The sequence below is a fragment of the Hirundo rustica genome, chromosome 1 (genome assembly GCF_015227805.2).
Source record: "Hirundo rustica isolate bHirRus1 chromosome 1, bHirRus1.pri.v3, whole genome shotgun sequence".
NCBI lineage: Eukaryota > Metazoa > Chordata > Aves > Passeriformes > Hirundinidae > Hirundo > Hirundo rustica.
In genome coordinates this window covers 140,558,775-140,572,386 of record NC_053450.1, presented here as the reverse complement: position 1 = coordinate 140,572,386, position 13,612 = coordinate 140,558,775, and the positions used below count along the sequence as shown (strand labels likewise).

Below are 13,612 nucleotides of genomic sequence, written 5' to 3'. Positions count from 1 at the left end.
GGCAGCAGAAAATACAAAATCTGAAAAGTAAATCAAAGAAATTCTTTGGTTAAATATACAAACTTTCCGACATGAGGGAACCAACTCTCACCCACCTAAGAATGTTCAATTGCATGCACGTAACTACAGCATTCAGATACAGAGCATAAAAGTTGGCAACTTTGCTAAAGCCGGTGATTTAGGAGGAGGAAAAAGTCACGACAGGTAAAATCCAATCCCTTTCGAGTAGTAATTTCACTCATTTACTGAAAATGAACTAGTGAAATGGAGAAACTGCACAATATAAAGCAAGTAGTCCTTTTATTTAGATGTCATCTTTTTATGCTGCCTTTTGCTTCTGTGGTGTTTTTTTCCTTTACATTTGTTGGACCATATGTTTGAACTCTCCATTCAACAGTCTCCTCTTTTCTGCTTCATTTTTATCTCGGTTCCCACGTATGAGTACTCTGTAGCTGAATTTACAACCTCCTTATCATAGATTAATATATGCTATTATTTTCTGGAGGAATTAAGTTCATTTAGATTCTTTTAACCTTTTGGATCAATAGATTTATTCTTCTGAGGACTTCAGTCATGATGTTGATGTCAAATAAAGGCTGGGTCATTCCTAGAGACACTTTTTTAGAAAAGGCAACTGCATCCTCAGCTTTTACTTTCTTTATATTTTCATGTAATTTCTTTGGGGTGTTGTTGGATGGTTTTAAACCAAGAAAAGGTACATGCTACCACTATAGACACAATATTCTTGGGAAGCTGCCACTTTTTCAAAAAAGAAATCGATTAAAGATTGCCAAGATACTGAAACAGTGCTGCTGTCTCGGCATTTTCCACTCTGAAAACCATCTATTTGTACTCTTGGAACTTACTTGAACAGGGCTTAGAGCTTCAAGGACACTTTAGCTACATGAATCATGTTGCGAATATAAAACAGACTGTTCAAATTCTTCACTATTGATTTAAAATCAGAGCCTTTTTTGCTGTTATCCACAACTGAGAGAAAACATAGGGCTGTCATCTGGAAGGGTATTAACACCTTTACCAGATGACACAGATGGACGGCGTGCGTGTTTCTGTGAACACTGAGAACAGTTTGACTTGGGAAGCATCTCCAGGGGCTGTGAACATTGAGCCAGAGGAAGTGGGGGTCTGAAGAATCAGAAAGTTCATTTTTCTGTTGGCTGTTGCCGTCTGGCTACCAGCTGCAGGTAAACCCATCACTTCAGACTGGTGAATCTGAAATCAAGAAATAGCATTTTCAGGCAAGGAAATTACCCTTTTGTGAAAGGAAGTTCACATAGTCATGAATAAAGTATACCATAATAAAGAGGAAAAAGTAATATATACTGACTATCAATCCAACTGAGATGTTGCTGTGCTAAGATCATTAGTCTATGGTAGATATTAAGAACTCAAACCCACACATATACACAGTATGTGTTATTATTTTGAACCACTGCTGTGACCCAGCTGCATCAAAGATTGGAAGAGAAAGGGATTTAATTGCCAGCTGGACAAGCTTAAACTAGAGGGCAACTCTAGTTTAAGTACAGATGCAAGCATGCAAGTACACTTGCAAGCATGGAATATTATTTTCTGTTTTGTACGTATGAAACTGCTGTCTTCTCATACAATGTATAATTTCTGCATATTTTATAAAGGATATATAGGAAAATATATCATTTGAAGGATGGAAGGAAGTAAATTAGCCCAGATTTTTAACCTCTTACTTAGTACACCTGTTGTTTTCCTGATTATGAACATAAAATTAGGCTAAAGGACCTTATTTAATTTTTCCTACTGTTCCTGTCAAAGGTTTTTGCTTATATTAATTGAATAGTGTGAGTGATCCTTGGTGACAAAAGCAAACTGATTTACCTGGAAGTTAATTCATTCCTTTAACATTATGTACTCTATGTATTTAACTTGGGAATTTTGTACAGAACAGAAAATCCCAGATTTCTCTTGGAAAGTGATCTAGATTAGTGCAGTATCAAAAGGAATAATACTACTTCTCTGCTTGATATGTGATTACTGTAGTTTGTAAAAAGTATTTTTTGCTCTTACTCTAGCCATCCTCTGGCCACTTCAGCAGCACAACTGAGTTTCCCTGCCTGTAGTTTTTTTGCTTCCTTCTGCTTCTGGATCATACTTCATGCTTTAGCTGAGATGGAGAGTTCAGCTAATGTGACTGTTCATATCTGCTGATTGAGATGTCTGTTCTCACCTGCCCTTTTGTTCCCTTGTTAACCCTTATCTTACATCACAGTTAGAATTGCACATAGTCCTTTAGCAGGCAGAGTTGGTGGTGAAGAGACTGTCATGTGCTGTTGATTTCTGATGGCTGCTTTACCACAGTGTGGCTAGAGTCTGCATGCCATCACCGTAGTGCTTCAGCTTTCTGCTGGTTTATTGTACTGTTTTGTAAATTCTTGCACATGTTTGGTTTTTATGACTTCTGTGCTTCTCCTTCTATTCTGATGCTCTTGATGGTCTTTCCTTCAGTGGTTCAGTCTTCTCCCAGCTCTTTGAGCTTTTCTTCTTTGGTATCTGTTGCTGGATGACTTCACTCGCATTATTTTAATTTTATGCAAGTTACTCATAAATTAATCTTGCCAATCTTGAATAATTTTCTCCACCAACATTTTCATCCTTTTTTTATTTCTTCTGTAACCTTATCTCAAAGGAAAGCATAGTATGGCTAGAGCTCTCTGGAGGATGAGCTCTGCCAGGTGAGTTCAGGGGCACGTTGCTGTGGTTGCTGATAAAGTTACTTTTCTCCTCAAGTGAAAACTTTTCTGTGCCGGCCTCAGCAGCGGTTACTGGCACCATGGCAAAGAAAAGAGGTGGGAAAATGTCTATGTCTCACCTGATGGAGTTCAAGCTGAACTGCCAGAGAAGGTGGCTGGTGCTAATGATCCAAGCTGTGCAGTGGGACAGCGCAGTCATGGGCCATTTTGTTCGGTTTTGCTGACTGTGCTGCCAGGGCAGTAATGTGCTCCACAGGCAGGGTCGCCAGCTGCTGGGTTGGCAGTGTCATACTCTTGTTGCAGCGGTTAGCCCTCCTAAAGGTTGGTTTGAGTTGCTAAAAAATTTCTGTTGATGACTATTCCCTATTTAAATTTCTAATAATTATTTTTCCAAGTACTATTAAGAAAGAGGCTGCTTTTGTTTCTTCACTTCTGTTTTGCTTCTTTAACTTATTTTCTAAAATGCTTTCCTAGACTACTAAACACAAAGAATCTATGAAAAATAAAGCTTAGGTGGAGGGGTTTTTGAATAATGAGAATTAAAAAACATAAGGAACTGTGTTTATGAATAAGGAGCTACCGGTGTACTTTTACTCTTACAGATCTCAAAATATAAAGAGGAGCAAAAAATAATATGAAATTTGTCATTGTTCTATAAGAGCAAAAATGTAATTAGTCTAGTTAAGTGATACACATTTTTCAAAGTGTAGAACTGTTTTCATTAATAACATTCTCAATTTAAATAAACATTTAAAGCTCCAGAACAGTTTAAGAAAAAGAACTTACAACTTTTCCAATGTCAGATTTTCTTCATGTAAGTTGATAGTGTAAAATTTCAATTTATAAACTGTGAAATGATCAGTGATAGTTTTAATATAAAAAATACAGCACTGGTTATTAGACGTTTCAGAGGTCCTATGAAAGTATTCATTTCCAGCTAGATCATGTCTAAGAATTTAGCTGAACATCAATATTTATATTTAGGTAGTGCAGGAGTTTGAATCATACCTTCTTTCAAGTTCTAAATACGGACCATGTTTACATTAGTGAATCATAAGCATAGACTTTAGAGCTGAATTAAAATCTTTTTCTCCAGAGGTGCTTAAATATACATGACCCAAATCTCAGATTCTATGTACATAGTTTTGAAGAGCCGTGTATTTGAAAACAAAACCAAAGCATAAAAAAAAAAAAAAAAGTATGCACTTCTTGCAGTTTTCTGTAAGAGTTAAAAAATTAGTATCATGAAAATTAATCACTTCTTCACTTCTCGTGTAGAAAAAGAGAACATTGGTACCTTTACATTGCCTTATGCATTTGCTGCACAATTTTTCTGGGTAAATCTTGTTCATCTTAGGATCCAAGTTTTATTTCTTGGCACTTGCAATTTGTTTATTTTAAATAAAGTCACAGCTTTCTCTATACACATCTAGTCTGAGACACAGTTTTTTAGACTATATTAATTGAATGACACAAAGATTCTGCTGAAGATCTGTGCATACAGCAGTTCATTCTATTGTTCAAAACATACAGAAGTGCTCTCGAGGACAGATTGATCACTTATAGTTGAAAACATTAAGTGAAATCAAAATGGCTTTTAAAGTTTTGTTTTCAAATTAGTTATTGCCCAAAGTCTGTGCTGATGACTATTTCAGAGCAACTACAGTAGACAGAATGTAGTGTGTTAAAAGAAGCAGCAATAGAAGACAAGAAGGAAAGAAATCTTAGTGTGTTCAAACAAGTTTGTGATGACAGAAGCTCTTCTGAAAGCTTGACTGAGAAAAGACACATCGTTTCTGGCATTCCTGCTCTTATCTGAAATATGTATCTTTGCACTGAGATAAAGTAGTGCTGGAGTTAGAGGAAAAGATTTTATATTGCTAACTGTAGTACATTGTGGTTTAATGTGTTTTTAGGGAGAAGAAAGGAATGATTTGATAAGTTCTAGTTGTTGTGAAGCTGAAGTGAGGAAAAGCATCATAAATATCAGGCATTGATTGATATTGGTTTGTAGCACTGGGGATGCATTGTTATTCTGTATGCCGTGTCCAGGAGCCTGATCTGGCAGTCAGAGCAGGGAAGTGTCTTATTAACACTGAGGGCATAATTCAGTGTAGAAGTGGACAGAATTGGTTTTGCAAGTTTCATTGTCAAGGGTAGGTTCTTTTGAGCATGTTTTGGGTGTCTGTCTGTTACACTGGAAATGGTGCTTTATATTTTCATCTGTTTTCTCTATCTGCCTGATTGTTTTTAAACTACAGTATAGAACCTCATTAAATTGAACCAGTCCATGAATGTGCCTTAGCTTTATGTGGAAAAATTTAATTGCAGAACACTAGTTAGAGGTCTTAACTGTAAGTAGCCTGAAGTAAAAGCAAACACAAGTTTTTAGTGTGTTTTTGATATTCCGCATACATCTTAGAGGACAGCATGTGATTGCATGGCTTTTGCATATGTAATGCATCACAGTAAACATTTCCAGGAGGATCCATAATTGCTAGCCTGAGGTTTTTAGCTCAGATCTAAAGTAAAATGGATCATTCGTCAGAGGGAGGTAGTAATTGCTGATGGTAAGTAGTATAAATTCATAACTGTATATTGGGAGAAAAACTAGAAATAATTAGTGTGTTTAAGTATTTTTATTAAATAGTACAATGTTCATAAAGATAAGTAAAACAATAGTAATTTATCACAAAGCAGGCCTGATCTTCCTGTGTTTGTTTTGTTGAAGCCGTAAGTTTAAATTTATACTTTAGAATACTTTAGATACTTTAAATTTATACTTTAGAATTTAAAATTACCATATGCTCTTTGCCTTCAGCGTTTGATATGGTAGCTTGTAGCATTGCCTGAAAATTGGTTTTTGTTGTTAAAAGTTTCCTCCATTCAGAAAAAAAACAACCCTGGAACAGCAAAATGGAAGTGTCATGCTTTATAAAAACATTTGTATTATCCTTGAGAATATAGAGTTTGTCGTCATTTGTGTACTCAAATACTGGCCATCTATTACTAAGTAGCAAGGAAACTGGGGTCAGAAAAATTTTCTGTCCTTTAGAAAGAAAGGCTCTTAAATAGTCGTGTATTGAGAGGAAACTACTTGAAAACAGAAGCAGCAAAACAGTAGCTGAGATTACACATAAGGCTGTTGCTGTTATTTGTGGTACAATGTACACTTTTCACTACAAAAGCTAAAGCATTACTTAACCATTTTTCACCAGTGTACAGGGTATTACAAATAATGAAGACTTTTCAAAATAGAAAGGAACTTCACAAGTTCTCTATCTAGAAAAAACTATGACTTTTGTGTTACCACCAAGATTTTTTCTTTTTGAGCCTTAGGAGAATGAGCTTTCTAATTTCCTTTGCCTTTCAAGATTCTTATTTCCTGAAAGTTCATAGATTATTTATTTTTAAGATGGAACCTTTTGTCAATCATTGTTAGGCTTTTCTTTGAAAAATATATTTTTCAAGCTGTGCATGAACTGGAGAAGCAATAGAGAAGGAAAAGAGGCAAGAAAGTCATTCCACAGGTGGTTGATAAGCACCTGCCTAAACCAAATTACTTCAGTAGTATGTTCCTCAATCTCAGTTATGAATTCCATAATAAATTAAAAATTCCTAAGATAATTTGAGGCTCACATGAAAGGAATCCAGTAACCAGGTAAGCTTTCAGAGCTCCTGTGAAGGGAATGGTTGGGCAACAGCTTCATGTTATACATCTTGTGCTTGAACAGAAGTCTTGGAAAGGGCTTATTTTGTTTATTTGTTTCATAGGACTGCCTATTGTAGCAAATAAGCTTTTTACTTATTGCAAGTATAATTTTTTACTTACTTTTGGAGACTAAGGTTTTTTCCTGTTCATAGTTCTTATCATTTCAAGCTAGCATGCAAAGCAGGTGGTGTTTTTGTGTGTATAAAGACACAGTTCTCCATCTACAATTTACTAGTTGCATACATTATATATATGGAAACATATTCTTTATGGAGTTGTTTCATCAGTTTGAAATGAAGTAAAATTGTATACAAGAATTATATTCAATCTACTTGTGTCACAGTAGTAGAGTCAGGGTATGAATAATATCCTCTGCTTTCCCTTCCCTAAACATTTCAGATGCCAAAAATTATACTGACTATTAATGTTTCCAGGCTTTGCTGTCTGTACATGATACTGTTGCTCAGAAGAACTATGATCCTGTCTTGCCCCCCATGCCTGATGATATTGATGAAGAAGAAGATTCAGTTAAAATAATCAGGCTCGTCAAAAACAGGGAACCATTGGTAGGTAACCCTGTCTTTTGGTTTGGGGTTTTGTGATTGCATGAAGGGTGGGGAGTGCTCAGATTATGAACGTGAATGGGTGATATTAACTTGAAACGTGGATAGACAGACATTACACATGATTATTCATAACATTAAGTAATACACTTGTGACTTCCATTCACAGTGATTATTAGTAAAGCATATGAACTGAATAATCATCATCAATGAATGGTCATCATGATGTTTAAGCATTATATATGTGGGCCAGTTTGAGCATTTAGATCAAATATATATTTGGTTTTTATCTTGAATTCAAATCATGAACTTACTTTAAAATGTGAGACAGAGAATGAATCCCCAAAGAAATCTTGACCTATGTTGTGAACTGCGCCTGTAACCATTCATGTAAAAAACCATGACCTTTCAATACACTGAAAAGAAAGCATGAAAACATATTTTAAAATACTTGAATTGAAATCTGGGCAAATTTAAAATGTCTGTTGTTGTACTTTGTATTATGAATACTAGAAAGTTAATATCTTCATGGGGATATCTGGAAAAACGAAAGGACTAAACCTAGGTTGTATTACAAGAATATTAAAATGCTTTCTGATTTGGCTCTTTTTATTTGCTGTAGAGTGGGAGTCATCGTGTATAAAATTTAACTATGTTCCTTTTGTCCGGCAAACCAGTAAGAGCTTTGTTTTATGTTATACTGAATATTTGTTTTAATGGACAGCAATCCTGGAGAAATACCTGCAAACTTACTTTAAGAAGTAATTCTGTACTTGAGATGACAGTGGGAGAGAGCTGCTTCTGTTAGATGTACAGGGGTAGTTTGTCCCACAATAGATATATTACTATCACTCTAATTCTTGATGGATTTCTGGCATCAATAAACAAGAAATGAGTTTTCTTTTTGACTGACTGTAAGTGCCCATGGGCATAATTACAAGTTTGCCCATATGGAAAATTCTTACTTTGTTTTAACATAATAAATATTTTTTCCTCAAATATTTGAGTAACAGCGTTAAGCATTTTGCATCTTTTTATCCAAGAAATTATTTGAGAAATAAAACAAGCTTGCTTTAGGATTAGGATCAGAAAGACTATTCCTTCTGAAAGGTATGTGGAGATTTGAATATACAGTATGAAATGAATTCTAACTGAGGAGCCTGTTTTTAGTGTTAATTATAACAAGATTTGTCATCATAAAAAGCTTTATAAAATCGTAATTCAAATAGTTTCATATTACAAACATGATTTCTTACTAAGACTTAGGAGTTCAATACTATCAGTTAATAGTATCTCAAAATGGATTGGATAATAGTAACTTGTAAAATGTAACTCAGATATTTTCTGAAAACTTCTGTTAAATATATACATTGTATATTGGCATTTTAGATTTCAAGCTCTCCTAAAGAAACCAGTTGCTTAAGCCAAAGGCTACCCTTGGACTGTTCCTCAAATTCCACTCTTGCCTCCTCACTCCTGTGGGACACTGAGCTCTTCCAGATACCTGTGTGTCTATTTAAGCCCAGTCTGCAGCTTGGCCCCACAAAGCTACTCACACATTTTCCCCAGTGGGATGGGGGGAGAATCGGAAGGATGAACATGAGAAAACTCGTGGGTTGAGACAGACAGTTCAATAGGTAAAGCAAAAGCTGTGTGTGCAAGCAAAGTGAAATAAGGAATTCGTTCACCACTTCCCCTGGGCAGGCAGGTGTTCAGCCATCCCCAACACAGCAGGGCTCCATCACTTGTAATTGTTTCTTGGGAAGACGAAAACCATCACTTCACACATCCCCCCTTCCTTTTTCTTCTCCTGGTTTTATTATGATGAGCATGACAGCACATGCTGTAGGATATCCCTCTGGTCAGATGCTGTTGGCTGTTCCAGTTCTGTCCTCTCCCTTGTGCATCCCCAGCTTCCTCACTTGTGGGGTGATGAGCAGAAAAGCCTTGACAGTGTGTAAGCGCTGCTCAACAATAAGTTATCAACACTGTTTTCATCACAAATCTAAAAGCACCATAGGAGCTACCATGAAGGAAATTAACCTTATCCCAGCCAAAACCTGGACACTCTCTTAAATCCACACTTGGCACAGCTCTTGTGTTACAGAGGTAACAGAGAAGGGGTTTTAGATCTTTTACTAGACATGACAGCAGCCATGGAAAATATAAAACATGGGAGCAAACTAATTTCTTTAGTTTAAGACAGTTTTGTGTCTTTACCAAAGTGAAAACAGCCTTACAGTGGAACCTGTTGTGGACCTTTTGCTAGGAAGAGGTAAAGGGTGGGAGCTAATTGCAGTGTACAAGTTCTTGAGAGTGGGGAGCTCACAAGGACAATAAAGTCAAACTCCTCAGCAGTGAAAGACGCTAAAACACAGAGCAAACAACCAGGTGCAACCCTGAGAGGTTTAGACTAAGAAGTAACAAAAGTAGTCCATTAGCTGGGAAGTCCAGCACTGGAGCAGTCTAACTGGATATGTGGAATCTCTAACATTTCTAAGGTTTTACTTCTTCTGTGTAGGAAAACTGTATATGTGATCTTTCCAGATCTTGAGCCTATCTCGATGTTTTATTTTTGTTAGAGAAGAACTTATGGTGAGTCCCGTCACTTGTCCAAGAGGAGTTCAAAGAGTATAGTGTCCTCCTCCTCTTCCATAATGCACTGTCAGTCCACTTTAACATCACTCATGTTCACATCAAACATTAATTTCTTTGTGTCAGATTTATAGTGACTTATTATGACACCATCACCACAATACATAACAAACCTATTATTTGTGTCTTTGTCGTCTCTAGATTTTTTTCTCCTTAGGTGGGATGAGAAGAAACATGGGTAGTAATTCAGATAAGGTCTTACCAAAATATAGCATGGCAGAATAACTGAAGACAGGCTTATACTATATATGTTAGAGCTACTGTGTTTATGCTTCCCAAAGTTATTTTACTAAAGGAAGATACACCATGATCTATGTTTACTAAATTAATTATAATTTCATTTACTATTTATTTCCATGTCTTTTTAATGGCTTTTCCTTCAGAGCTCGCTCTGAAGTCTTGGATATTCTTAGTAGAGATTAAAGAGTTTTTACTTGTTCTGTTAATTGATTAACTCTTCTCCAGTCAAAAAGTCTGAATTCCACTTGCAGCATTATATCAGGATTCTATTTTTAGAAGCAACTAGCTTGAGATTGGAAGTACTATAAAATATTTTTACTGGGATAGAGATTGTCTCATTTCTTGACTTGAAGATACTGAAGCTCTTTGAACATTTCTTCCACTCCAGACACAGGGTCATATTCTATTTGTACCCAAGCAGTAGAGATTGTTTTCCTGCAAAGCCACGAGCTTTACATCAGTTAAACACCCTGGACATTCTGAATTGCATTTCCTTTGGATGACTTTCAATAGTACTCGCTGTGAAGCAATTAGGCACTCTCTTAACTTCCTTGGAATATACCTAGAGACTATTTTTATATAAAACTGCACCACGTCTCCTCTCATGCTCCTGTTCATGCTTTTCTCTGAGTTAAGCACCTCACCAATGTTCTTAGCTGGGCTTAATCATATATTAATGAAGCCTGAGTTCCCAGGAGTAATCATTTCAAAAGAGAGGAAACACATGGTTTGTAGGAGGGCCTTCTGTTTGCCAGATTTCATCAATTCAGAAGTCAGCGCTGAACTTTCCCCCAGTTTTTGAGAGAGGTGTTTTAAACTTTTTTTTAATCCTTCCACTGTATTGGGTTTGGGGTTTTTTTAATGCTCTGTTAGCAAATGCAGTTCCAACAGTGTCTCCTTCAAGCGAGGTGAAATTGTATTAGGATGTTTTGTTTTAACAAAAATTTTGAACATCTCTGAACCTTACATAAAGAGTAGAAACATCTCTTTTCAGAGACAATCCAAAATTCACCTGTCTATTATTGGGCTTTTTATCAGAAAGTTTGGAGAGTTTTTACTTATTCCTACCTCTCCAAGGCTTTTTCAGCCACAGCCCTGCTCCTAGTTAGCATTCCTGATATCCAAGATGAATAACCATGCTACCAGGGGTTCAGTACCTGGGCTCCTACTACCGGCTTCCAAATGTAATACTCCAGGTTTGTTACAGCTATTACTCTGAATAGAATGCTTCTTCACATTAGGATAGTTGCTTCTTTGTCACAAAAATTCATTTCACATAGGTCTGGTTCTCTAACCTCTATGCCATGCCATTTCTATAGTCAAGAGAAAAATAGGCAGCTCCAGAGAATGACCCATGCCATCTGTTTAAGATTCCTGACTTAATGAAAGGATGGTTCAGTATCCAGAGCTACAGAAGTAGCCTGGACACCTAAATTCAACGATGTACCTGATTTCCATAGCTGAACTTGGTTGAAATGAATTTTGGTGATTTAAAGGAGACATTTATGCATTCTGTCCATGCAGATGCAACAGCTTTCATTTACCTCACACTCAGTCCCTGTAGCTCAGTTCACAGTAGTGGATGAACCTAGCTGTTTCTTTGGTGCGATTCATTTGGATGTAGGGTTAGCTTTAGTCTACATAGTCTACTTATAAGTGGATATCAACTTTTAAATAACTCCTCACTGTAAGGTAGGTAACTGATACTTGTATTTGCACTTTCAATAGAGAATGAATTAAAATAAAGCTTACTGAAGTATTTATTTGCATTCGTCACCTGCATGTGCTTTTGTTTAACAGAGAGGTATGCAACAATATTACTAATGTTTCAAATTCTCTTATTAGTAATTTATTTTACAGGTTAGTTTTTCTTTCTTTAAAAATAAGGACTTAAAATGTTTATATTCTGGAACCAGCAGATAAGTGGATGAACTAATAAAGCTCACGTATGTGAAACCCTGTGCAATGCTTACCCATAAGTGGTACTACATTAAAAATGGGGAAGAAAAAAAGCAGCTAAAAAACAGTGAAAGAGCCTTGCTGAAGGAGCTTGTATTATTTTTAGTGCTTTTGTATGGTATACCTTTAGGCATTTTCTCAGTCTGATCACCATATGGCTCCCAAACTCCTTATTTTTCCCTTTAGAAGTATTTTAAACTGAGCTATGCTATTACATCTGTATATGTCTCATTTAGGGTAACTTACACTTTTGGCTCACAACACTGAAAATATTTTCCAGCTCTCAAGGTCCAGTCTAACCTTCTTCCATTTTTAAAGCTCTAAATGAGGAGCTGCACTGCACATGTAACTGAAAGTACTGGAGCTGAACATCTTATAAGGAGAATTGCCAGATTATATATACCTCATAGTTTAAGCAGGGCTGGCAGCAGGACAAGAGAAGCTGCTTTTTCAGAATATCAGCTCTTCAGATTTTGAAAAAGAAATCCACTTGTGTTTTAAGATTTAGGAGTTCTAAACTGGGAGGAAAGTGGAATTTATAGAACCCCCTTTTTCATTTGTGTACTAAAGGTATAAATGCGTGAACTCAGGAAGTGTTTTTACATGTACCTGCCCATTCACTTTGGGTTTGCCACAGAGGAGATACTGACAGTGAGCAAACTTGGGTTAAATAATTTTCCTGTCATTTTGAACTGGTTTTTGTCCTTTGTATGAAAATTCCAATTTACCTGTTATCTTCGTGGGGCCATCTTTCAGATCAGTTAATCTGTGCTAGGAAAATTCTTTTTTTGCCAGTAGTGATAATCACATAGAGCATGAAGTGACTGTTCCACTTGGACAAGAGCCTTATTGTTACTTCCAGATGCTGTCTGGGTCAATAGTGTGGTCTTTGATTGCACGCAGGCTTTTTTCTAGCATCTGTCTAAAAAGCCTGGCGAAGTGAAGTACCACTTTCCAGACATCAGTGTGGGGTGGGGGTAGTGGGTGATCACAGGGGAGACCTGTTAGTCACTGCTTGCCATTTGAATTTGGTGGCATTTCATGGTGTTGACTTCTAGGTAAAAGGCATAAAGCCTTTCTGATAAAGGCTTTTTCCTTGATTAATTAGGAGAGCCTGTTTTGTATGGACAATGTAGTGGAAATGTCCTGTATTTATATTTGTCTCTAGCATCCTAATGCTGGGGGGGTGTTGTTTGTTTGTTTATTTGTTGTTTTATTTCTTTTCTTTTTGATAGATATATTCAGAAAAAAACCCCCAACAAAATGCTTTCTACTTTAAAATAGGTAAAAGGTTCCAGGTATTATTATAAACTTCAAATTAGTTAGCTGTTGCTGGAGGGCAGAATTTAATATTGAAATATAAGCTAGGGGGCTTAAGGCTGTTTAATATATTGCTAATGGTGTGCAATTCTTTTTGCATGGAAGTCTAGTAATGAGGTTTTTAAGTGAGATTAGCTGCAGCTCAATCATTATTTTTGAAACTCTCAAACTAATTTGAAACTGTAATGCAAACAAGTGCATGCTGATATAATTGCATAATTAGCAATACGTTAGAATAAGGCTGGCAAATTTCAGAATTAGTTTACTTCTAGGGTAGAATTTCATACTAATAAATTTAGAATGTAAATGAAATGCACAAACATAACACATCAGTTTTGCTTTGGAGTGCTGGCTGCTGTTGAAGTTTCAGCCAAAGTGAATGGTGACTGGTTTAATTCTTCTCTATTTGTAATAAA

General features: G+C 36.2%; 1 protein-coding gene across 2 annotated transcripts in view; it reads left to right on the top strand.

The window, feature by feature from the left end:
• MPP7 (MAGUK p55 scaffold protein 7) overlaps positions 1-13,612 on the top strand; it is a 149,092-nt gene that overhangs the window by 96,272 nt on the left and 39,208 nt on the right. For both annotated transcript variants that reach the window (XM_040064993.2, XM_058420749.1), the window contains one exon: positions 6,894-7,025. In XM_040064993.2, coding sequence (XP_039920927.1) covers positions 6,894-7,025 — 132 coding nt within the window. The remainder of the gene's footprint in view (positions 1-6,893; positions 7,026-13,612) is intronic.